Source organism: Stegastes partitus, unplaced genomic scaffold, assembly GCF_000690725.1.
Source record: "Stegastes partitus isolate 25-593 unplaced genomic scaffold, Stegastes_partitus-1.0.2 Scaffold1132, whole genome shotgun sequence".
NCBI lineage: Eukaryota > Metazoa > Chordata > Actinopteri > Pomacentridae > Stegastes > Stegastes partitus.
This window is the reverse complement of record NW_007578863.1, coordinates 10,974-34,984: the sequence shown is the minus strand read 5'-3', so window position 1 is coordinate 34,984 and position 24,011 is coordinate 10,974. Positions and strand designations below refer to the sequence as shown.

At 44.6% G+C, this 24,011-nt stretch overlaps 2 protein-coding genes across 5 annotated transcripts in view; both read right to left on the bottom strand.

The window, feature by feature from the left end:
* Positions 1–14,593, bottom strand: part of LOC103368213 (titin-like) — a 25,000-nt gene extending 10,407 nt beyond the window's left edge. For 2 of the 4 annotated variants that reach the window (XM_008296500.1, XM_008296504.1), the window contains exons 1-26: positions 14,391–14,593; positions 12,590–12,889; positions 12,405–12,509; positions 12,199–12,317; positions 11,772–11,990; positions 10,877–10,964; positions 10,372–10,524; positions 9,926–10,023; positions 9,402–9,574; positions 9,187–9,303; positions 8,245–8,502; positions 7,832–7,966; positions 6,554–7,747; positions 5,995–6,234; positions 5,675–5,899; positions 5,344–5,562; positions 5,024–5,242; positions 4,760–4,945; positions 4,411–4,644; positions 4,156–4,326; positions 2,985–3,185; positions 2,654–2,845; positions 1,964–2,160; positions 1,648–1,710; positions 1,458–1,496; positions 712–774 (exon numbers count right to left, since the gene is read on the bottom strand). In XM_008296500.1, the coding sequence (XP_008294722.1) occupies positions 712–774; positions 1,458–1,496; positions 1,648–1,710; positions 1,964–2,160; positions 2,654–2,845; positions 2,985–3,185; positions 4,156–4,326; positions 4,411–4,644; positions 4,760–4,945; positions 5,024–5,242; positions 5,344–5,562; positions 5,675–5,899; positions 5,995–6,234; positions 6,554–7,747; positions 7,832–7,966; positions 8,245–8,502; positions 9,187–9,303; positions 9,402–9,574; positions 9,926–10,023; positions 10,372–10,524; positions 10,877–10,964; positions 11,772–11,990; positions 12,199–12,317; positions 12,405–12,509; positions 12,590–12,643 (4,962 nt within the window). In that variant the 5' untranslated portion in view covers positions 12,644–12,889; positions 14,391–14,593. Of the gene's footprint in view, positions 1–711; positions 775–1,457; positions 1,497–1,647; positions 1,711–1,963; positions 2,161–2,653; positions 2,846–2,984; positions 3,186–4,155; positions 4,327–4,410; positions 4,645–4,759; positions 4,946–5,023; positions 5,243–5,343; positions 5,563–5,674; positions 5,900–5,994; positions 6,235–6,553; positions 7,748–7,831; positions 7,967–8,244; positions 8,503–9,186; positions 9,304–9,401; positions 9,575–9,925; positions 10,024–10,371; positions 10,525–10,876; positions 10,965–11,771; positions 11,991–12,198; positions 12,318–12,404; positions 12,510–12,589; positions 12,890–14,390 lie in introns of those variants that run through there. The other 2 variants (XM_008296501.1, XM_008296502.1) reach the window with 1 other exon arrangement.
* LOC103368227 (nucleolar protein 9-like) lies at positions 13,594–21,592 on the bottom strand. The gene is made up of 3 exons (XM_008296527.1): positions 21,530–21,592; positions 15,209–15,736; positions 13,594–13,628 (listed from the first exon to the last, which is right to left on the bottom strand). Exons 2-3 carry the CDS (start codon positions 15,726–15,728, stop codon positions 13,594–13,596), a joined length of 555 nt encoding a protein of 184 aa, XP_008294749.1. The 5' UTR covers positions 15,729–15,736; positions 21,530–21,592.
* Positions 21,593–24,011: the final 2,419 nt, after the last annotated feature.

The following is a 24,011-nucleotide window of genomic DNA, read 5'->3' as shown; positions in this document are numbered from 1 at the left end:
GATAGATAGATAGATAGATAGATAGATAGATAGATAGATAGATAGATAGATAGATAGATAGATAGATAGATAGATAGATAGATAGATAGATATTGCATTATGTTGCATGTCCAATTGAACAATTAAAAGTGTACGTAGTAAAATATCTATACTATGGAGAGCAACCTTATTTTCCCACTACATGATGATTCCAGTTTTTAAATTTTTTTTAAAAAATGACTTTAAGCACTGTAAATTTATTATACTGAACAAGAAATATCTATAAATTCTGTCTACCTCTAGCTATGGCCGTGCTGTTTCCCCATAACGACTACAGGACTATTTATTGCAGTGGCAAAAATAAAACAGGAGCAAACATAAAACTGCTCAGAAACTGCCTGGGGTTCAGAGGGTTAAGAATGATCTGGAGTGCAGCATCCTTAACAAGTCTGTGTGCACCAATATAAGAATTTAAGAATCCTGACCACCCTTTTTTTTTGTTATAGGTTCAACAGCACTCTCCTGAATCAACCGAATAAGAGTTATGTTGCCACACACACACACACACACACACACACTTATCATGTAGTCTACAGCCGTGAATTAAATGCTGGTGCAAAAAAAAAAAAAGTGTGAATCATGCCACATGCAAGCGTGATTTTATTAGCAGCCAGTGTGCCAAAGAGCAAGAAAATACAGCCGGAGAGCGACGCCTCCGGAAGGGATACCAACCTCCAACATTAAAAGGCTATGTCTGATATAAATTGAGTCACCCTCAATTTTCTTAGCTCTTTTCTGTGAAGAATGAAAAGAACAAAAAAGAAAAGAAGTGTGGGTTTGTTTCAGTTTCCCTCGTACGCTGGCATCACACCTTCGGTCATGCACACTAAGAAAAAAGTGTTAATACACAACAGACAGAAAGAGTTGTGAGGAGTTCATGCAAAGTCATCTGGGGCCCGAGTGACCGTAAGGGGCCCAAGAACTGAACTACGCTAAGACAGCAAAAGAATATACGGCTCTGGAGTTTCTATTCTTCTAATGAGAAAAGAAATAAAAGAACGATGGAGTGACGACAATGTGACACAACACCAGTTTTCATGCCCCATTTAGTCGAGTGCATTTAATCTATAATCATGCATGTGTGCATTCCGGTGTTTACAACAGCAAGCAATGAGAAGAAATGAATGCCCTGGAAACGTTTAAAACATGTACTGAGGCAAGCATACTCTCGTCATACTACGAGTTACGGTATTCTGTTAACACTGTTTACACATTCTATCCATTATTACGTATTTTCTACCTCTTACAATATACTGTATGTGCATCGAACCTGATGTAGATTTCATTTTTAGACCTAGTCGTACGGAAGCACAACATGACAAGAGGGGTGGAATTAGTCTTTCGGATGAGAAGCTCTACAGTCATCAGAATGGAGGTGGAGAAACCGTAAAACATGTAACGACGCTAAAGAATCTGACCTTTCGCATTCGCACCACCTCCGAGCTCGTCACCTCGTGCTACCCCAGGGGGGGCGGGGGAGGAGGAGAGAGGGGGACACAAGTTAGCATCCTTTGATTCTTGGCTTTCAACACCGCAGTAGAAAAAAAAAAAAAAAAACATGTCTTCCGAAGGACGACATGAGAAAAGAAGCCTGAGTCCGACACTAACCTGGATGTCCCCATTGACGGTGGATATCAGTGAAGAGTCTCTCTGCTCCCTCCACGCTGCTGGCTACAGCAGCAAGAGAGACACAGTTCACACTCAAGATAACAGAGAGAAACCTCTGCTCGCTACTTTGGCATCTTTCATTATTTAAAGAACCATGAAGCATTTAAAAGACTTTACATGTGTATCAATCACACAGCCAAGAAATCACTAGAAGGACACATCATGAATAATTCCTTTCACTGGCACCAGCTGTCCTGTTGCATAATGCTACATCAACTTCAGGTTTGTGCGATCAAACGAGTGCGAAGTTCAATACCTTGCCCTCAGCGTCGATCTTCGAAGGCTCCACAGCTTCTACGGTGACCTCCAGTTTCCTCTCCTCCATGCTGGTCTTGATCGGGGTGGAGGTCTGAGGCTGCTCCAGGACCGACATGGGGATCCCCGCCTCCATCAGGGCGGCATGGGAGAAGACGGGAGCGCTGACGGGACGAGTGCCCCTCTGCGTGCTCACAACTAGACAAAATGCAGAAAGGATGGCGATGAATATAGTGAAACATGCACAATTAAACAGTCTGTGTGAGTAAGATGCCCTCTGAAACAGCGTATTAATGCAAACAGCCATGTCATACTTACAGCATTCCAGCCTGGATGTGATCAGAAAACGCAAATGCTGCAAGAGCATACTGTACCTTATCTGTTTCCTTTACTCTTTTTTTTCAAAAAGACAAGCACGCGGTGAGAACGTAGCCAGAAGCGAATGTCCACAAAGTAAGTAAAAGCGCATTTTTAGATCAATCCAACGATGAACTCAAAAGGCAGATGATGTTAGGCAGCAAAATGCTACAAAGCTGAATGAAGTGGTGAAGCGCTGAGACTCTGCAAACCGCAGTCAGAGGTCCTTTCATAAAGAGACGTGTCCGGGTTGCAAATGTTAGTTTCATGAAGCGAAGAAAGCATGAGTGAGCTGTTGATCTGCAAAAACAAAACCCTAAAGAAAACAAAATACCTGACTCTTTGAGGGCAACATCGAGCAGAACAAACCAATCATCGTTGACATGTGTACGCGTGACGGGACGTCTCTCCTCCAGGATCCGTTTCTCAAACTGCGGTCGCGTCTCAGAAATAACGACCCGCTTTGTGGCCGCAGCAGTCGGAGCTCTGACCGCTGCCGGGAACTGGATACGCTCTGCGACAGCAACTAATACAAATACACAACATTATTGTGGAAATGAAGTACAAACCATTATGGAATACGTTGCCCTAAATAAATCCAAGGTGACAAACTCAACAATAAATGTCAGCATGTATAGCTGGATGGAGTTCTCTTTGGATTATACCTGATTTCTTAGGAGCCCCATCCAGAAGAACAAACCAGTCATCATCCACCTCTCTCACTGCTGGTTTCTGCTGCACGTCATACTCCTGCTGCCTTATCTCCGTCACTATAGTGACCCTCTGTTGTACTCTCTGCTCTCTGACTGCAAACTCTTTAGCTGGTCTTACTTCAGGATACATTCGGACACGTTGGTCCACAGCAACTGATGCAGGATGCACACAAAGACAAACTAAAATGAGGCTCCGTCATTCGCAGAAAGGAAAATTATTCTGTCAAACTAAGAATAAAACAAAGGTTGTGACATTAAAAGTTTTAAGCTACTGCTGGCTAAACCTAAATCACTATTCTCCTGTCTTTTTCCCAACAGGGTCCTTCAGATCTTGTACTAATCTAAGTTTGGTATACTGCTCTCGGTGTTAGTGTAGAAGGTAAAATATGCATGATGTAATGTTTATGCATTACAAGATAAGGCGAACTAACTTAAACACATCATGCTACAACTTTTTTTTGTAACCAAAGGAAACAGTTCTTATTGTCCCTGACAAATTTAGAGGAAAAGTCCAGATATTAAGACAGAATTTACTTCAATTTAAAGGTTCTGGGATTCACAGACTATTGCTTTGGTTTCAACTTGGGTATTTCTGACATTAGAACACCTTCTTTCCACTTGTTTCAAAGTAAGGTTTGGTGAACCACCTTCTCTGTGCACAGTCGCCCTGCTAGTTTCTACCTTAGCCTGAATGTATTAATACATAGATGTTCAGCGAGTGAGCTGTTTCGTGAAATGGAATGAATCCGAGGGAAGTGGATCCTTATTTTAAGTCTATTTTGATGCAGATTTGTAGATTATCAGAAATGCAGCACGGACGCCAAAGCAGTGTTCTGACCGCAATAAAAACATTCTATCTACAAAATCAATACACATTAACGATAAATAGGTTTATTGCATTATCGATATTGATTAAAATAAAACTGTGACTATCATTTTATTCCATAAACTCGCAGCCCCAATCACTTTAGAATGATTAAATCTTTCCCGATAGAATTATTCAAGCCATCTGGTAAAAAAAAATTACTGTACTTTTTCATGTCAAGATCAGTTTCCTCCAGTATTGTGCAGCCCTGTATGAGTCATAATTGTTTAGCAACAGCCAAACAAAACAGCAGAATACCTGGCGCTTTAGCTGCGACATCCAGCAGCGCAAACCAGTCGTCATCCACTTTTCTTGACTGCTGCGGTTTCACTTCCACCGCCTTCACAGGCAGCCTCACATCCTCCATGACGAATTTCGGTTTCGGTTCAGCAGGTACCACGACGTCAACAACGCGCCTAACCACAGCGACTGACACAGAAACATAAAAGGTAAACAAATCTGACGTCAACTTTTAAGTACAGTGTTTCCAGACGTTTTGGCAACGGGAGGTACCTGGTGGCACGACAACAGGCTTTTCGCGGATAACGTCGAACTGGATAAACCAATCATCTCCTCCTCGTCTCTCTGATGGTGGTGCAATTTGGCTCGGTCTAATTTCAGACAGACGTGCCACGTCTTGCCTGCTGTCCACACCAATTATCGTCTTCTGCCACGTTCTAGTCTCTGCGGTTGTCACCTCAACCTCGAACGTCTTCTTCGCATCCACAATAATCTCAACTGGAGTAACTGGCACAAACAGAGAGTCAAAGAAGCTGAGTGAAGCTATTTCCCGAGAGGCGTTTAGTCCTCAAAGCAAGTTGAACACATGAATGTCTTAAAATCACATATATTAATCGTGTACCTGTTGGCTTTATGACTGCCTTTTCACGAACAGCATCAAACAGAACACACCAGTCATCGTCTCTCTCTGGCAGTGGCTGGGAAACTTGTGGTCTCGTCTGGTCGAGATCAATCTGAAACTTCTGCTCTACAGTTTTCACTTCAATTGGAATATCTGGATAGACTTTAGTTGGTAGAGGCCCAGAAACTGAAAAACAAAAATGTATACCTCAACTTTGGTCAAGATAACCTTCTTAATTAAGATGATGTAGACTTTTGCAGGTACCTGGAGGCACATAGGAAGTCTCTTTGGCAACAACATCCAGCAGCAGAAACCAATTGTCCTCTCTCTCACTCACTGGCTGGACGATTTTCTGCTCTGGAATAACTTGTTTGGGAGGCTTCACATCCTTTTTCTGCACCGCAATCTCTTCGATAACAACCTCTCTTGTGGACTCAGAAATGCTTTCTCTTTCATAGAGCTCAACATACTTGGTCATGGAAACTAAAGACAAACAGAAGGAAGGAGCGCTGTAAGACACGAGCCAAAAAAGACAAGTCTTGATCGAGAGAATTAGAAGGAACATGAGGAAAAATCTGCAATACCTGAAGGCTCAAAGGACGGTTCTTGAATAGGAACATCCAGCAGCACAAACCAGTCATCGTCTCTCTCTTTCACATCCTGCAGTGGTGCTGCTACTTGTTTTTCTCTCTCTTTCATTTCAGTCTCTTCTACAACAATCTCCACTTGTTTTTCTCTCCGCTGAACAGCTGTTACTTCAATCACAGAGACACGATCTTCTGAAGACACCTGCTCTGCAACAACTGAGACAAAAGAGATAGAAACTATGGATCGTACAAGGGCTTTGGGGGAAAAGTATGTTTGCAAGTCTCAGGATAACTGCTTGCTTGCAGTTCAGGGGATTTTTGCCAATACCTGGTGGTACATATGTTGTTTCTCTGGGAAGGACATCCAGTAACACAGACCAGTCATCGTCTCGTTCTGCCACCGGTTGTGTTGGGATTTCTTGTAGATATCTCGGTGGCTCTTCGATTATTTTCCTCTCTTCAATCACTACTTCTTTACTCTCTTCAACTTCCGCAGTTGCAGCCACAGAGACAAAACTTTCTTCATCTATCTGGGTTTTATCCTTCGATGCAACTAAAGTCAGGAAAAAGTATTTTTTATCATATCTGTTATAAGCAAGTAAGCACAAAATACAGCACGAGAGAGCCAAAGTTGTGTTGAAGCGGTACCTGGTGCTACATAAGTTGTTTCTCTGGGTAAAACATCCAGCAGCATACACCAGTCATCCACCCTTTCGGTGATGCTCTGGGGTTGTTGGATCTCTGGTGCACGCAACACTTCCTCTTCTCTTATTTGCTTCTCCTCTACTATAATCTCAGTTTTGGCCTCAAGAGTTGCAATCTCAGTCTTTGAAGTGAAATACTCGCCCTCATCCACCTGAGCGGGCTGCACGGTGGTAACTACTAGAATTATGGGAATGAAAAGACAGATGATTTGAACATGCAGTACCAGAAAGCTTATTGTAAGACAAGCAGGCCAGAGCATAAGAGGTTATTCTCACTCGCAAGAAACCTAATCCGAGTTTTAATGCTACTAAGACGAGCAACGCTGCAGCTTGACACCTCATTGTAGCAGCAAACACAAGCGCCAATCCAAGAAAAAAAAAACCAAGAAGAGTAGTTGGTTATCATGTTAACATTTTGCCATATGATGATCTCCGTTTCTCTGTCTCTTGTTAGAACATTAGAGAGATTAGTAGAAGTCCAACACCGTTTGCACATACTGTACCTGGTGGTTTGAAAGCAGCCTTGTATGGAGCGCGGTCAAAAAGTACGAACCACGGATCCTCAACTTCTGGTGTCTGAAACGTCTCCGTAGCCTCTTTCAGCGTCCTCTCCAAAACGGAGTCCGTCTTACGCCACAAGTCCTGTTTTTCTAACCTCTCCTCTGATGTTCCACCAGACTGCAGCTGCACATCTTGCTGCTCTCTCTCATCTACGATAGTCACCCTCTTCTTAACCTTACGCTCCACCTTCTGGTACGCTACTACCGAAGTCGCACCGACGACATCTGGAGAGCCGAACTTCTCCTCCACCTCGTCTTGCCATTCCTTTTCTATCTGGCGTAGCTTCTCTCTGAAACTCTCATCCAACAAACCCTCATCTCCCGTCACCTCTTGTTCCCTCTCCTGCCTCACCACGACCCCTTCCTCCTCTTCGTCTAACAAGCCTTCTAGAAACACTCCTTTTAATTGATCTTTCAGTTCATCCCCCGCGCCCTCCTCCGTCCCTATCTTCCTCACAGATTTCCTCACCACTGTTTGTGTCACACGTTTGGTTTGTTGCTCCTGCTCCACATCTCCCTCTTCCTGTCTTAGCTTTTCTCCCTCTTCCTCCTCTTCGTCCAACAAGCCTTTTAGAAGCACCCCTTTTAATTGATCTTTCAGTTCATCCCCCGTGCCCTCCTCCGTCCCTATCTTCCTCACGGATGTCCTCACCACTGTTTGTGTCACACGTTTGGTTTGTTGCTCCTGCTCCACATCTCCCTCTTCCTCCCCTTCATCCAACAAGCCTTTCAAAAACACCTCCTTAATTTGATCTTCCAGTTCATCCACCTCACCCTCCTCCTCCGTCCCTATCTTCCTCACGGATGTCCTCACCACTGTTTGTGTCACACGTTTGGTTTGTTTTTGCTGCTCTAGTTCCCTCTCTTCTTGTCTTAACTTTTCTACCTCTTCCTTCCCCAGTTCTTTCTCTATAGCTGCCTGAAGTCGAACTGCCATCTCGTCCATTACTTCGAGTCTTTCCTCTAAGTTCCTCACTTCCTTCAGCTTCCCTTCCAAAACAACAGCCTCGTTCAGCTTGTCTGCCAAGATCACCGTCTCCTGCATGCTCTCAGTGACCTCCTTAGTGGTCAGTTCCTGTTCTGCTCCAGACATGACCTGCTCCTCCTTCTGGAGCTGGAACTGGGCTACAGGAGAGACTGGGAACGGGACATAATGAACAATGAAAGGTGTTGAAATATTGCAGAATGATAAAGGAGTTTCTTTCACATTCTCACACTCACATGGAAGTCTGTCAATGCCCTCAGGTGAAGGTAAACGGAAGCTTCGATCAACGTACAGGAACCAATCATCTTGCTGAGTCGGCGCAGGTTGCAGCAGCCGGTCCATAGAGCTCATTTTAACCAAGCTGAGTTTAGCTGACGACATCAGAGAAACAATATGGCACATTTTTTTTTCACCGGATAAACAAACTCCCACAAATCTTAAAGTGCAAACTGATGGCAAAATAGAGCCAAGTGCCTGGTGTCACAGTGGACAGTGTTGTGCAGACTGGTCACACAAAAAACATTCTGACTCAAAGTATCAGAACAGAATCCAAATTCTGGATCCCACGTAGCAAGCTGCCAAATTATGCATGAATGGAATATAATAAAAAACGTGGATGTACATGAGCAGGAGTTACAAGCGTCGATACCTGGCTGTTTCACAAAATCAAAAGGAGGGACAAAGGGAAAAGCCGGATGTCGATGCAGCAGGGCAGACCACTCGTCTTCCTTTCTCATCTGCTGCTGCTGCTGCCCATCAGCTGCCAGCTCCTGCCACGGCTGACTGACTGTCTGGGTTTGAGAGCTCGTGTTCCCAGCCTCGGCGCTCTGCCAGGTTACTGTGACTGTGCGAACAGACTGTCCCTCCTCCCAGGACTGAGTGAAAGTCTGCTCAGACTCCCCTCTGGCTGTGAAGAGATGATGAGGTGATGGCAGTTATGTAACGGTTCAGCTGGAGAGATGGCGACCGCTGCGAAAGCTTCGCAGCGCTTCAAGCGTGTTTTTTTACGAAGCCAGATGCCAAGCATTTGCACCAGACTATTGCGAGTCCGGTACGACGAGGTTAGTGCAAAAATGAATGGAAGATGCCTCGTATATTTTACAACAAGAACAGATGACAACGACAAAAGTGGCGATTGTTTTTCAGCGTATAAAGTTCTGCCTGTTTTGATGACAGGAGCAGTGATGGAAAGTGAGTCAGTCAGTTAAGAGCAACCAGCAGATGAAAGCTGTTGTGCAACACACATCAACAACAAACTCATGATAAGGCCAGAAAAATGAGGAACAGCTGCCTCAAGAGTGGAAATGCCAGCTTGTAGTTAAGCACGTGAGGAAACTTGTTTTGTGAGTTCAGGGTGACCAAAGAACCCTGAAATCATGTCAGGGAAAGTACAAGGTCGGAGTCACGACCCATGCGTCAGGGTAGGTCACCTTCCTGACAAGTTAAAGTCATATTTTCAAGGCTTAAGTGCATGAAAGCAGATGACTGTCAATGGAAAAGCATGTTAAATGACGCGATTAGTCCGTTAGCGACGAGCAAGCTGCAAATGTGCCAAATGGCGTTCGGTGGCGCTCAGCACATTCCCCGGTACCTGAGAGATCAAGAGAAGGCTGAGGTGTGTCCGACGCCATCAACAGCGACCAGTCGTCCACCTCAGACCTGATCGGCGCAGAGAGCTGCTGCAGAAACTGGAGAGTGTCATCTCCAGCTGCGAGAGCAACACAAGCCGGAGAGCAGCTTATCGAACCTGCAAGGGTTTTACTGCGAGATACGTACGATGCTTTCGACACACTCGGTCGCACGTACCTCCATCTAGGTTGCGAGACAGCCTTTTGCTTGCGGAGCGCGTGAAGCGAGGGGCCGGGCGGTCGATCATGGAGCTCGCCTGGCGGGTCTGGGCCTGAGTGCGACCGCTGTATCGGAACTTGGAGCCCAAGACGAGGAAGCGACGCGACGAGGGAGGCTCCACCGTCGAAACCCTGAGCGACAAACACAATCATCATTTAGTTCATTCAACCACTTCTTTAAAGCCGGCGTTTCAAAATTATTAATCGCACACTGCCAGAGAGAAATTGACGCCGTGATGTAACGAGGCCAGCAGCACCTTTATCTTATTAAGCAGATAAAAACCTTTAAGGTTTAATTCTAAGGTCAGGACCACAGGTATGAAGCTCTCACAGTGTGGTTAAACTGCCGGGGAGCCAATATAGAGCTTAAGCTGCAGCGAACAGTTAGCCAATTATCCAGGGGATAGGCAGAACCTGAGGATGACCTCTGTTGTCAGGCAGGGAAGCGTCATTCAGAATCGGGGAAGAGCGACCCGTCTTTACCTGAAGAAGGTGTGATGCTCGACACAAACTTTCCACAGCTTCTTCGAGGCCTTGTAGTTGGGCAGCTTGAAGCCGATGGTGCTTTCATACTGCTCTAGCTAAAGATGAAGAAACAAGATGACATTTAATGACCTCTTGTTGATCATTAAAAAAAATAAAACATTTAAAATAACATAATTTTCACTTTGCATGAGTTTTATTGATGCCATCTCGAATCAATTGTCAAGTTACATTTAAGTGCATATCTGAAAATTATCAGGTTTACAGCATCAGCTCTCACCCAAGTAAGAATAATAACTCATGCAACAATGGAATTACAAACAAAACACAACATTAAAAGTCTAATTTCAAAACAGAAAACACAACACAGGAGCACAAAATAAGTCCAAGATATCACCGGGTTTGGAAAGTGTAGAAAGATAATTAAAGCGTAAGCTGAGATTTACCTCCGACGGCCTGATTTTGATGAAGAAGCTGCTCCGCTTGTACGAGATCTTGAGCACTTTGGGCCAAGGGAAGCGGTTGATCCTCAGCTTGTCCTTGTAAACCATCAGCCCGCTGGAGCAAACCCCCAGCGTGATGTCGACACCGTCCAGATCCTGCGTGTCAAAAACAGTTATGATTTGTCATCACGCAACGCTGATCAGCCTGCAGTTACACCAAACGGTCACTGGGAGGCAGACGTTCTCCCACAATGAGAGTATTTTTGAGGTCATGGAGTCTGAAATATTATTAATCTCTCCCCGTTTCTGAAAGGGGGCTGACATCAATTTTGTAATTAAATCTGGATGCTACTGATGTAATACAGGCACGGTGCTGCAACAATACTGAGAAACAATTGAAAAATGTGAGGCCATTGGTGCATACTTCATCTTTGGCATTTTCCATGAATTACAAAAAAAACCTGCATAAGCACAAACTGAGATAATAATAATAATAATAATAATTTACCTTGGCTTGATGCAGGTCAACGCCATACATAGCAAGCTTCTTGGCATTTTCCAGAAACAGCATGTCTGCTTGGGCCGGGCTCATTGACCTGGACACAAGAAAGGGAGAAGAACCTTGTCAGGATCATTTTAACCCTCTGAATCCCAAACAGATTTTTTTTTTAACTCACTGTGGTCTAATTTTTCACTGAAACATCTGTAAATAATAAATATGGAAACACCACAAGCATGGGTAGAAGTAGAGAGGATGCAAAAGTATTGTTGCTGCAGTAAAGCAAATTTATTTGATTATTTGTTTTTGAAAAAACCTAAAAACCTAAACTCAACATGTACAACATTTTTGTAACTGCCCCCAGCCGTTACCGATACTCCACATACTACATCTTACAACTTACATTTTTAATTTCTTGTCGAGACCTGGCTCCTATCTTCCCTGTGTAAACGCTGCCTGCCGTTCAACTGAGGCTGAAATTTCCCTGATTTATTGTTACGTGACTTTTAGCCCCAGCTGAGTCACTAAAGACTTCACAGTTACAATGACGAGCACAGAATTTTTTGTTTTTTACAGAATCTGGTGAGAGAACTCAGTTGATTTTTGGTGGATCTTTAAATGAGAAATGTGGAATTGATTTTAATATTTGATTTGGCTTCCAGTCTTCCAGTGGAACAGCGTGTCACAGATGAGTGGCTTAAAGACTGTCGGGTTTAAAGTTTAAAATCTAGTGAATCTTTTATTTTTTGCAATTTTTGGCTCAGATAAATGGTGTAATGTGGGTGAATTATTATTTTTTTAAAGATAAAATGCCTTTCAACCCCAGGTTTTGGGGGTTCAGGGAGTTTTGCTTAAATCGTCTACAAGCAAACACACAACGGTCCGCCCCGTTCCCTTTAATGACCTGTATGTGCGGTGCAGCTCCATCACTTTTTCCTCCAGTTCTTTGCTCTGTCCGGGGGCCAGGCTCAGGTCTTTAACGTAGTCTGCTCCGTGGAGCTCTGGGTCGTATTCTCCGATCTCTGACTGGGCTGTGTAGGAGCCCAGCAGGGACAGTGTGACGAAGGAACAGGGGAGGACACCTCGCATGATGTCCTTCCTCAGCTGGAGACACAGAAAGTACCTGGAGAAGATGCGAAGGGAAATAAAATAAGCTGTCATGAAACAGGCAGACTGCATCTCTTGACATCAAGACTGGAAATAAGGGTGAAACGACTCGCTGAGCTCTATCCAAACTCGAACAAATCTGCCAAAAAGTTCATTATAAAGCTCCAGAATCGACACATTATATCTCATTTGCCTCACGTTGAACTCTTCCTACAGACACTCACCTGGTGAGGTCTTCGGTAAGCTGTGCTGGATCCGGAGGGTAGAACTTGACGTTGAATGTAAACTCATAGACAGCACCTGAAACCTGTTTCCGGATCTCTTTGGTGGGTTCCAACCACGTCTGCAAAAGAAAACGTAGGAATAAAATCATCGATAATCAAACATCTGCTCTTGAGGAACAACTAAAGGAATAGAAAAAGCAGCCTGCCTTGTTGGTCGGGGATTCCCAGTTAGCAAGGCCAAAGTAATCCTTCTCCAACAGGTTGACATGGTCCAACACCTTGGAGAGAAGTTCTTGGCCTTTAGCATGTTTCTAAAGGAGAAAGAGAACAGTTTATATGGAACCACAGCATCGCACAAACACAACACGCTGTAATGTGGTTGGTCTCTTACATCGAGCTCGCACTCAAACTGAGCGTCGTCCAGTAAGGTGACTTTGCATTGCATGGTTTTCTGCCGTTTGGAGCCTTTCGCCTCTTCCGTCTTCTTTTCCGTCTTCTTCTCTTTGGCAGGCTTCTCTTTCTTCGCCTGCTCCGTCGCTTTCTCCTCTCCTTTGACTGCCTCCTTTTCCTCCTCCTCCTGCTGCTCTGCTGGTTCTTCCGTTTTCTTCTCCGTGTCCTCCTCCTTCACCTCCTCCACCGCTTCCGGCTCCTTCTTTATCTCGGCTTCTCCCTTGCTCTCCTCTTGAGCCGGCTGGTGGATATTTTGCAGAGGGTGTCGAATGCAGATGAAAAGAAAAGACGCAAAAATGCACAAAGTTAAAATAACAACACTCGTATGGTTAGGATTGAATGGCAGATATTCCGCTGTTGATAGTAGCTTTACTTCGGGGTCATTTTTGTTTCCGAGCCAGCTCTCAGCTCAAATCTGCTTTTCCTGAGCAAGCTGTCCACATCATAAAAAATTCATTAGAAAGAAAAAAACATGGGTTCCTCCCACTAGAATCTAATCGGCAGCAAGAATTTGGAGACAGAAGTGCTCCATTTGTGTGCTTCTTTTTTAACCTCTGTTTTGGAAAATACAGCAATCTGAGGAAGATGAGATGGTACATAAGACTCCATTAAATATGAAGCTTCAGCCAAGAGCCATGAATAAAGCTATCCTGTCTGTTTATCTTCCTACCAGCACCACTAATGTTCTCTAATTAACATGCTATATCTCCTTTGTTTAATCTTTTAACCCTCTGAACCCCAAAACCGGCCACTCGGCTCGACAGAGACGTTATCTTGTGACTGTAAAATGCAGAGAGGCTAACATTTCAGATGGTTCCTGAACTAATCGTGAACCAATCATTCTATTCTTTAATTATGATATTTCATGAAAATCACTTTATTCTACATGTTTGACTTGAAAGAGAAAGTCGAAAATAAATCATTGTAGACCGCTGTGACTAACAGTTATGACAAAACCGGGCTTGGACTGCAGGCTGTGTCTACACAGAGCAGAAAAGACTCGAGGATGGACACAAATTAAGAGAGACTGTGATGAAAATAACACATATTTGAGTGATATTGTCCAAAAAACAGAATACAAAGGCGCAAGTTCTGAGCAAGTTGTTGGACGATACATTCAGCATGGTGAAATAGTTGGTTTTTTTAGAGCTGGTGTGTAGAGGTGGTAGTTTAGCAAATGTAGAGCCACCATTTGTTCCAAGTATTGGTAACAATCGTGGGCACATACAGTTGTGACTTTGTTCTACTTCTAAACAGGGTTGTCCTGTTTCTATAGAGGTGCAGGGTGTTTATATTGCAGAGAAAAATGAGTCCACAGTGAATAGAAATGCTCATAAACTGCTTTTTTTTTGTGTGGTTACATTTTAGCAATGATTCTTTGGACCACTGGGTGGTTTCTGCACATGACTGAAATATAGTCCTACAATAATTCCCCCACAAAACTACAATTTGTCATCTCTATGATTTTATTTTTGTTGGATTATATGAGCAAAATATTTTGTATTGATTTCAGGCTTTGGAGGTCTTTTGAAGTTTTCCGCTTTTGGACAAAGTCACGTCAGCTATTTTTCCCTGTTTCCATCCTCAGAGCAGGCTGAGCTAACTGCCTCGTGGTTCCAGCTTGATACCGACGTTTGTTGTGTTGGTATCGATCCTCTCATATGTATGTTGGCAAGAAAGTTAAGATTTCCCAAATCTCTGCCTGACAGGCTAAATGTAACACTGTGAGGAGTCTGACTGACCTGAAGCTCTGCGCTGCTCACCGAGTGCTGATCAGGAGCCTGTTCGACTTCCGGTTCAGTTTTAAGCTCCGGCTCCGGAGCAGCGATCGGAGCTTTCACCTGCTCCTCACTCGAACCTTTAGCCTCCTTCTTTCCTTTGTTTTTCCCCTTCTCTTTTTTCTTTCCTTTCTCCTCTTCCTTCTTCTGCTTTTCTTCCGTCTTTTCCTCCTCCTTTTCCTTCTTCTTCACCTCCTCCTTCACCTTCTCCTCCTCTTTCTTTTTGGGCTCCTCTTTTGTTTTCTCCTCTTCTTTCTTCTTCGGCTCCTTTATTTTCTCCTCTTCCTTCTTTTTTGACTTTTCCTCTTTCGCCTTGTCCTCCTCCTTCTTTTTCGCCTTCTCCTCCTCTTTCTTCTTTGCTTTTTCGGCCTCTCTGGCTTTTTCTTCCTCTTTCTTCTTTGCTTTCTCTTCTTCTCTCTTTTTTACCCTCTCCTCTTCCTCTGCTTTCCGTTTCGCCTTCTCCTCCTCCTTCTTTTTTACCTTGTCGTCTTTTTCTTTTTTCTTTGCCGCCTTCTTGTCGACTTTTTCCTCCTCTTTCTTCCCGGCCTCTGCCCCCTTGTCTTTAACCTCAGCAGTCTCCTTCTTCTCTTCTTCTTTTGCCTCCTGTTTTTCCTCCTTCTTCTCTACAGTCGGCTGCACCTTCTCCTCCTCCTTTTGCTCCTCTTTCTTTTTCAATGTCTCCTCCTCCTTTTTCGTCTCCTCCTTTTTCGTCTCCTCCTTGGTCACTTTCTCCTCATCCTTCTCCTCTGCTTTCTTCTTGGCTTCTTTCTTTTTCTTTTTACTGCCCTTCTTCTCAACCTTTTCTTCCACTTTCTTTTTCTCCTCTTTCTCCTCTACTTTTTCTTCCTTCTTCTTCGCTTCTTTGACCTCAGGTTTTTCCTCCTCCGCTTTAGCCTCCTCTTCTTCACTCTTCACTTCTTCCACCTTCACCTCTTCTGCCTTGTCAGCCTTTTCCTCTTTGTCCGCCTTCTCCTCTCGGGCTTTCTCCGCCTCGAACCCCTCTCCCTCGGAGCACTGCGAGCGGCGCTTGAGGAAGTTGGAGAAGAGCCGAGACAGGCCCTTGCCGGCTGAAGTCCTGGTGCGAGGCTTCAGCTGCTCCTCCTCGGGGGAGGTAGCTAGGTCCGCGGGCCCAGGCTCAGAGGCCTGCTCCTGGGCCTTCTTGCTCGACTGCTCGCCCTCCGGCTCGGACGCCGCCGCCTCCGACTTCTGCTTGCTCTCCGGTTCGGGTTCGGGCTCGGCGCCGCTGGCCTTCTGCTTGCCTTCAGTGTCCGCCTCGCTCACTGCACTCGCCTCTGTTGTCATGGTAGCCACTGGGAAGGAGAACAGAAGGGAGTCAGAGATGGAGAAAAAGGTCGCGGCGCTGTGCGGAGTGCGACGGTGCACTTCGTGGCTATACTTGGAACACTACAAACAAGATTAGGAGCAGTGTGACTATCAGCCCGTGTGTGTGTGGGGAAACTTACACTTGACTTTGCTGTGAATGGCGAGCAAACGTCGAGCGAGAACTTAATTATAAGTGACTGACACGACTAACTGATCCAGTAAGTAACGCGTGTTACTGTCCACATGCATGCACACACAGGTTTGGACCAACAATCAGGATAAACAGAGCTGTTTTAGGACTCTAACTCCTGAGAAATAGTGATAAATACAATTTCATAAGCATAAACTTTTACTCAAAATAACTGGCAGATCACATTATATTAAAAAAAATTATATTATTTGCAACTCTACAAACAAGAAATCAACATTTTGCTTAGTTAAATGCTGCATTATAACAGAAAAAGCCTCCATTTGTTCTAATAATTTCCCAATGAATAGACACACAAAGAGGGTAATCTATATGCACACTAAATAATGATCACTCTTTCTTAAATGTATTGTCCACAGAGACTTAATTCCCTAAAAACATGAAGCCAGCCGCCACCCACAGACTGTACACCAACTCAAACACACACACACACACAAACACTGTTGCATCACACAATAGGCTTCCTTGTTGCAGAGTGTGTCTGTGTCTGCGTGGAGCTCGCAACACTGCTTATCACAGGCTCATTAAATCTCACTGACACAAAGGAAGCATTCTGCTCTGGATCGGCCTATTAGCGGCGCCGGGATCATCCCTTCGCCGAGCACGGCCGGCTCTTCGTCTCACACACGCCCATCCTGCACAGGTCATGTAAGGCACTGCAGCTACATGCCGATATATATACACACCATAAAAAGACAAAAATGGCATTTTAACTGCTCAGATTTATTCCTGAATATGCAAGTTCTAAGCTTTCCAGCCAACTCATAATGACTAAATGCACATAGTAGACCACTATTGCTGTATACAGACGGCTGACAAAAGGAAACCCTGTCACTCCGACAGTGAGGGGATCCGGCGGTTCCATCATGCTGCTGGAGGCATTTTGCTAGCAGAGCTTGACCCCTTACAAAGAGGGGTCACTGCAAATCAATACCAAGTTTCTGAGGGATCACCTTTACCCTACGACGAAACATTTCTCTCCTGACAGGAGCGGATACAGAGATACTTTATTCATCCCTCACTCAAGGTTTCCAGTAGCTCACACGTTTTATATGCAAGAAAATAAGGTGCAAATCATGCTGGTGAATGAACCAAGCTGAAGTGCAAAGAGATGATGCAGTATTATAAAGTGTAAATACAGTATAGCAATAAAAATATTTAAAAAAGGAAGAAAAATAAGCAGGTATGTGGATGAAAATGTCACCGAATGGTTTGTCATTCATATTCAGCTTTTGCTTTTCAAACAGCCCAACCCAGTGAAATAAATATGGGAGATTTGGGATGTGATCATCATCTTTAAAACTCCAAATGAGAAAACATCCAGAGTAGACTTTCACAGATTTTGACGAATCAACGGTGCAACGGTGCACTAAAAGCATTCTGGCCCACCACTTTGGTTTGCTTTTTTCTCCTTTAACTTGTCACCCATCTGATAATTAAACCGGCTGCTTTTCATTTACAAGATTGAAAAAAGGCGTTTGTTAAGGTTTTTAAGCTAAAGTGACGGATAATACAAAGCCTGCTGAGCGAGCACACTTGCACAAATTGCTATCATCTGATGATGTGATTCGCAGCACGCAGGCCTTTAATGAGCACCGCTTTGATTCGCCGGCGTGGCAGCGAGAGGGCAGATCTGGTATATTTAGAAACTTCAAACCAGCTGATTAAATCACACAACGGACTAAAATACGCCGCAGGTATTACGCAACCATCACACCTCTTCTAAGCGAGATGTATCAGTTACAGCAGCTCACATCGCCATCGATTCTGTAGTCAGACTGTCTGAACCGGGTCTCGTCTAATTGGTGACTAATGTGGCTTGTGTTTGTCTCCGTCCATATGTAGTTCAAGTCCCATCCTACTCTGTATGGAGTGGCGGTGAAGAGGATGGGGGGAGGGGAGGGGCAAATGCTAGACAGGCAGACAGGCCGATCTTCCAGATGTACCGGGACGCCCCAAAGGGTGCAGCCCGGTACATCTACATATACCATCCGACTTCCCAGTGGCACTACAGGACAGCAGGAGGGGAGGGAGGAGGGTGGGGGGTACACACCAACAGACCAAATCCTCTTTAGCCCTCCCATTGTTTGTGTCCAGTGACCAATAACTGGGCCGCACACTATTACTAATCCTGCCTACCCTTCCCCCCACGAGACCCCCCATAGGGCCTATTCCCTAGGTCACCACACACACATACACACCGGTATGCATCAGTGCTCACGGGCTCCTCTGGGTCTTTTAATGCTCCGTCATCTCAATTCTGATTGTCAGGAAACAGACATACTCCTAATGGACCAGCTGAGCTTGTGTCTGCTGCCTCCTCCATTTTGTGTCGGCCGTCTAACATCTCTGCTGTCAGCCAGCTGAGCAGGGCCGACCCGACCAACTCAGACCCAAACAGCGCCAATTAATAGGAATTTCCTCGTCTTTGGTGATGAAATATTCCTGCACTGTTTTTAAAGATAAATACATTTTTAAAAATCTGCCCTCGATAGCACATAATTAGTGTCAGTAATGAGCTAAATTATAGATGAAGTAGGCCACCCTCTGGCAAGACGGAGCTCACAAAGAGCTGCCGGATCAGGTGCAAACACACCAGGAGTGGAGGTGAATAAAGATCTTACTTAGAATTTCTATTGCTATTAATTGAATTTAAAATGTTCCCGCAAGAGACTCGGTTCTATTTGGTGAGTTTTATTTAACGGGAACGGATCGTTTAGTTAACTGCGGGAGATTTAATGTTATGCGCGCTCCAATTTATTCACCGATCTCATTAGAATTATGCAAGTCTGAACCCATAATAACCCAGTGACTTAATTGCTACCGAGACCAAAACTCGTTGTAATTTCTCACTAAATTTTTAAAACACATTTCCAGGAATTTTTCTATCAAATGCTTCATATTTTTTTCCAGTGATGTTGCCGCTCTGCGTGTCTTTAAATGAAGAAGAGCTTGCAGCGATGGAGGAGGAGGATGTATCACATATAAATAGCTACATGTGCGCAAGATGCAAGGACTCATTAGTTGGCCTTTACGGACAAGCTCATATCTATTTCTGTTCACTGCACACAACGCACATATGCACATGTGCATACATGTGTGCACACATGCTGCGGTTTTAACCTACTTTTATACCACAGCGGAGGAAGATTTGATTTGTTTTGCAAGAACAAACTGCCGGTTTACTATCAACACTGGCAGCTGACTGAAAGGAGGATGAGTTCTGAAATAACTGTTACATTGGATGAATACGAGGACATAAAGAAAGCATGTTTCCTGGGCACTGAGAGTAGGCTTAAGGAATTAGAAGGAGTTTAGAGTTAATCAGCCCCCAAGTGACCAAGTGAGATTATCTCCATCTACCTGCCTACAGTGTCCATCTCACTGTCTCCCTCCACTCTGATTCTCTGTTTCTCAGTCCTGCGTGAGCATCCATCTGTGTGTGGGAGAGAGAAAGAAGAGGAGCTCTGTGGTGATCCGCTGTGCTGATTCATGGTTTTATGTGGAGCCCCGCCTACCTGGCTGAAAATCAACAGAAATGAACGGAAAGGCCAAGATATCAGTCCTCTGGCCACATGGTGGCTCCTCTTAACCTCTCTGAGTAAACACACACACACATGCCAACATACACGCTAACACGTGCCTTCGCTAAACTGTTCATATGTCCGGTCAGCACACCGACCTGCCCGGCAACATCGGGAATGCAACACCAGTGGGCGTCCGGTGAGCCGTTACAAGGATATTTGTAAATGATCTGGAGGTGTGTGCTTTCAAGATTATGGAGCAAATTAAAAAATTATCAAACTTCTGCTTAAACCTGGTAATCATTGATTTCTTTGGACACCAAATCTCTTGAGTAACTGCTCGAACAAAGGGTGTTAGGCTACAGAGGTTTATTTTAGCCTAATTCTCTGGGTAAACCAACCCCGAGCCCACTTCTAAACTAATCAATACGCACAGATGGTCTGTGAGCCTCATGCTGTAACATGAACCGACATGGGAAAAGAATGAAGTAGCATGATTGATTTACTGTGGTCGCCCTGAAAGCCATTTCGAATCCATTTCCAACATCACCTCAGCCACAGTCTGCTGAAGGAGCGGCGCGTTAATGGACATTGTGGAAGAAATGTTCGTTTGTATGGTGGGCACACAGAACCAAGATCAAGATGTGAATAAAGTGCTGTGTTGTTGCTTCAATTTCTACACTCGAGAGTCAATGAGATTTCAAATGCACGCTCCTCATTCATGGAGAAAAGAGCAAATGACACTCAAGGGTGTGCAGCCTGCTCCCTATTTAGCAACGCTCACACAACAGAGTAGTAGTCTAACTGCACGGATGCATCATAACTCCCAAAAGAGGATTAACACCAGCAAGCTCTTCTGGGACCTCGGTGACCTCACTCTCACACAGCAGAGCCAAAAAAAACATCCTTCAACATCACCCCGGTAGCTCACAGCACTGCTGATTCAGCAGCACAGGAGAAAACCCGACGAGCACTCGCAGGGTCTTATCTCGTGTCATGTTTGAACCTTCTGCGTTTACTTCTGTTCAGCACCTGCCAGTTCGAGGCTGCGTGCACTTAATGCCGCCTCTCTCTTCCCTCTCATCCTCCCTACGTCATATCTGCAGCGCTTAATAAAAGATTATCTGACTATATATATTCAGCAGTATCATCAATGGACAGGAGGCTTATTGGATGAGTTTTTCTTAAGTGCGTTGTGGGTCCAGGAGGGACGGCACACATATGCCTCCCCTCCCAGGCGAAGATGGGTATTTTTAAACCCCCCTGTACACTCATCGTTGGGGGTTGAAACCAAGTCATGTCAAGCAGAAAAAGGACATCTAAAGCAGAGCCAGCGAGAAAAAACACAACATCATGAGGAGACGCAATAACTGTTTCACATATAGGATGCAAATATATGACAATAAAGCCAGTTTAATGCATCCTACTGACTGGAATCAGATCTCTGCATGAGTCAAGATGAGCCGGATAGAAAGCATGAACAGAAAATACAGTTGATTTCCCTGCTTATTTATGATTCATCACCATTTAGCACATTTTAAAAGCCATTTTATCAACATAATATGAATGAATATATTCAAAAATTAACAATAAAAGCGTGCAATGTTGAGAAAACACACAGAAATTTTCACAATAAAATGTCCAAAATGCGCCCTCGGTTTGATATCTTGCAATGTTCGTTTATTATTTTGTTTACAAAAATAAGTTGGAAAAACAAACAACAACAACACATGGCAACATCCGCGAATATCCTGCACTTTTGATTCATTAGGATGCTGCAGAGTCACACATACCCGCGATGTGATTTCATTTCCTTCAACAAATCATCGTTTAAAACCTAAAAAAAAATAAAAATCACCAAAAATTCAAACTTTTTTTTTTTCCTCCACCTTGCAATTCAAAAAGCGGTGAGTGGCTGCATCGGACCAACGTGCCAGGGCATTTAAACACTCTGTGTATGAAAATGGCGCCGAATGTACAACAAAACAAACAAACAGTAAAAAAAAAAAAAAAAACTACCACCGCCCCGGAGAAACGGAAACGCTTACCTACTCTAGGATCAGCATCAAAGAAGAGGGAAGGAAAAATAGCACCAAAAAAATAAGAGAAAATCCTGCGGGTACAATCCTTAGAATTTGCGCACGTTCACAGCAGAAACAATGTTGCGGAGCGACACATGCTTTGTTGTGCTTGAAGGTGTCCGATGCTCGTAAAAGGGGTGGAGTCTGAGCGCAGAGGCTCCGGGGGAAGCTGGAGTTTGGAGCAGCACCAAAGCAGCAAGGTGGAGGACGCGCAAGTTTCATGCAATTGCTGCTCGTGTGGAGTTTTTACGCACGTTAAATATGGAGAAAAAAAAAATCTAAAGCTTCTGCAGACAGATTTGGTATCAGTGTTTTTGTTTTCCACACAACTATAACATGCATTGACTTTGATTGCACAAATCAATCATTAACTAAGTGGGAGCTGAAAGGAATGTTCCCCTTTTGCCCAACCAGCGAGCGGTGAGACGCAGAAAGAGCTGGAAGTGTAACACACATATAGGTCTAATCGCACAAGCTGTCCTTATGGACCCCGGCATGGTCCCCACCCATCTGCCTGACCCCATTAGGGACATACGGCTCATAGGCACATGAGGAGGAGGAGGAGGGGGTCCAGGATGTAAAGAGGTTCATTATTCTCTTAACCACAAGGGGTAACCATGAAGGCACCGTGCGTCACCTTTTGTCTCACAAGTTCACATCACCAAGTCTGGGGCTGGTTATTTGCCATGAATGGGAAGGAGAGAAAAAAAAAGTCTTACCAGTTTGAATCCGCTGAGCAAGAAACACGCGGGACGCCTTCCTCTCCAGCACAGTGACAGTGGAGTTTTTAGACTTTGATCACAAACACCCAAAGAGGCGGCACAGCGCGCCAGCTGGTGGTGTTAAACATTTACTCCAACCTAATGCATTAACAGGATTGATCTGTGCAGTTTTGTTTGCCTCAATTTTGGATAGAAGGAGTGTGAGAGGGAAAACAAAAGGCTATATGAACTCCTGGCGTTCAGTTGCTTAGGAACCCCTGCCCCGGCCCTATACTGCAAGGAGCAGGTGTTGAGCTGGACCCAGGAGAGAGGGAGGAGAGGCAGGAGAGAGAAGGGGAAAAAAAGGAGCAGCAAACACAGAGCCCCGGTCCCTGGAGACGGTGACAGCCTGGAACCACAGACTCCGAGACGAGCCCACTCGGCACAAGCAGACACACCCTAAAAGCAACCCTGACATCCACTCATTTGTTCAAAAGCAAACATACGATGCTGCAGTGCATTACTCCAGCTGAGTGCATGGTGTGGTGTGTGTGTGTGTGTGTGTGTGTGTGTGTGTGGGGTGAGGGGGGGAGGTTATGTTTGTTTGGAACATCTTTATCCCTCTCTGGCTCCATCGCTCAGTGATTACATAACGCCCCATACCACTTCCACTTCCACCCGATTCATCTCTCTCTCTGACTCCCCTCCGTATCTTATGTAAAACAAGAGCTCGAAATAAAAAATATAGTTAAGAAAAAATGCTTTAAAAATGAAATTCGAGTGCGTGTTGCTGCATGGGTTTTTGTTGTTTTTTTGTGTATTTGTGCCCCGGATCTGAGCTCTCAAGAGCACTAACGGGATAGATGGTAACAGTGCATCAATATTCATAGTGCACCATTATGTTATGAAGAATTTATGAAGCAGGAATGTTCCGTGTTTCCGCCCTTTTTTTCTGCCAAGCAGACCCTCCTTACACTTTAAAGTTTGAATTATCGCCCACCTTAAACTACACAGAACATAGGGTGGTACATTTAGTGCATCTTCTTACTACAGCTCAATGCAGAGGATAAGACAGAGCAGCCTCCCAAAAATAGATTTTGTGCAGCTATTTTTATTGAAAAGTGCAGTTTGCATGCCCAGACAATGCAGAACAATGAGTCACATTGCAAAAGCACCTATGAATATGCATGCACTTGGATGTCATCCGAGATTCAAAACGCTCTTTCGCCCGGCCCCCGAGGCTCACAGCGCGCTGAGCACACAGTGGCAGGCAGGAATTCTAGGCCAACTAAGTGCACGCTACAATGTGTCTGATCATCCGATGTGTAAATGACCCAGTTGTGCTGGTTGACACCGCCACCTGGTGGAGACGGTGAGTGGTGTAAAAGCTGGCGAAATACTTCTCCCTCTTATCAGACTGTGGGGATACAAAAAAGTGCAGCATAGTTACACGTCTGTTCTTTTGATATTCCAAAGCTGTGGAATCGAGGTATTTCCAAAGTCTCGCAAGGTGAAAGATCAAACCTCTAACATGAATACTTTGTGCTGAGATAGAGGGAATCCCCGCCAATTCCACTCTCCTTTACCACAGATGCAGCAGCAGAGCATGTGTTCGCCAGAGATAAAGACGTGTGCGGGTGCAGATGACGAGGGGAGACACCTCCCAAAAACCAGTCAGCAGCTCGACAAAAACCGCAACACGTCCTGCAACAAGCTCTCAGGTTGGATGTTAAAAAAAAGGAACATAT

Coding starts and splice junctions, on each gene's coding strand:
- LOC103368227 (XM_008296527.1), bottom strand. CDS start 15,728: ATGACAACAGAGGCGAGTGCAGTGAGCGAGGCGGACACTGAAGGCAAG. Junction 13,629..15,208: donor AAAGGTTGAGAAGAAGGGCA/GTAAAAAGAAAA, acceptor TGCTCTGTGTAG/ACACAGCCTGCAGTCCAAGC.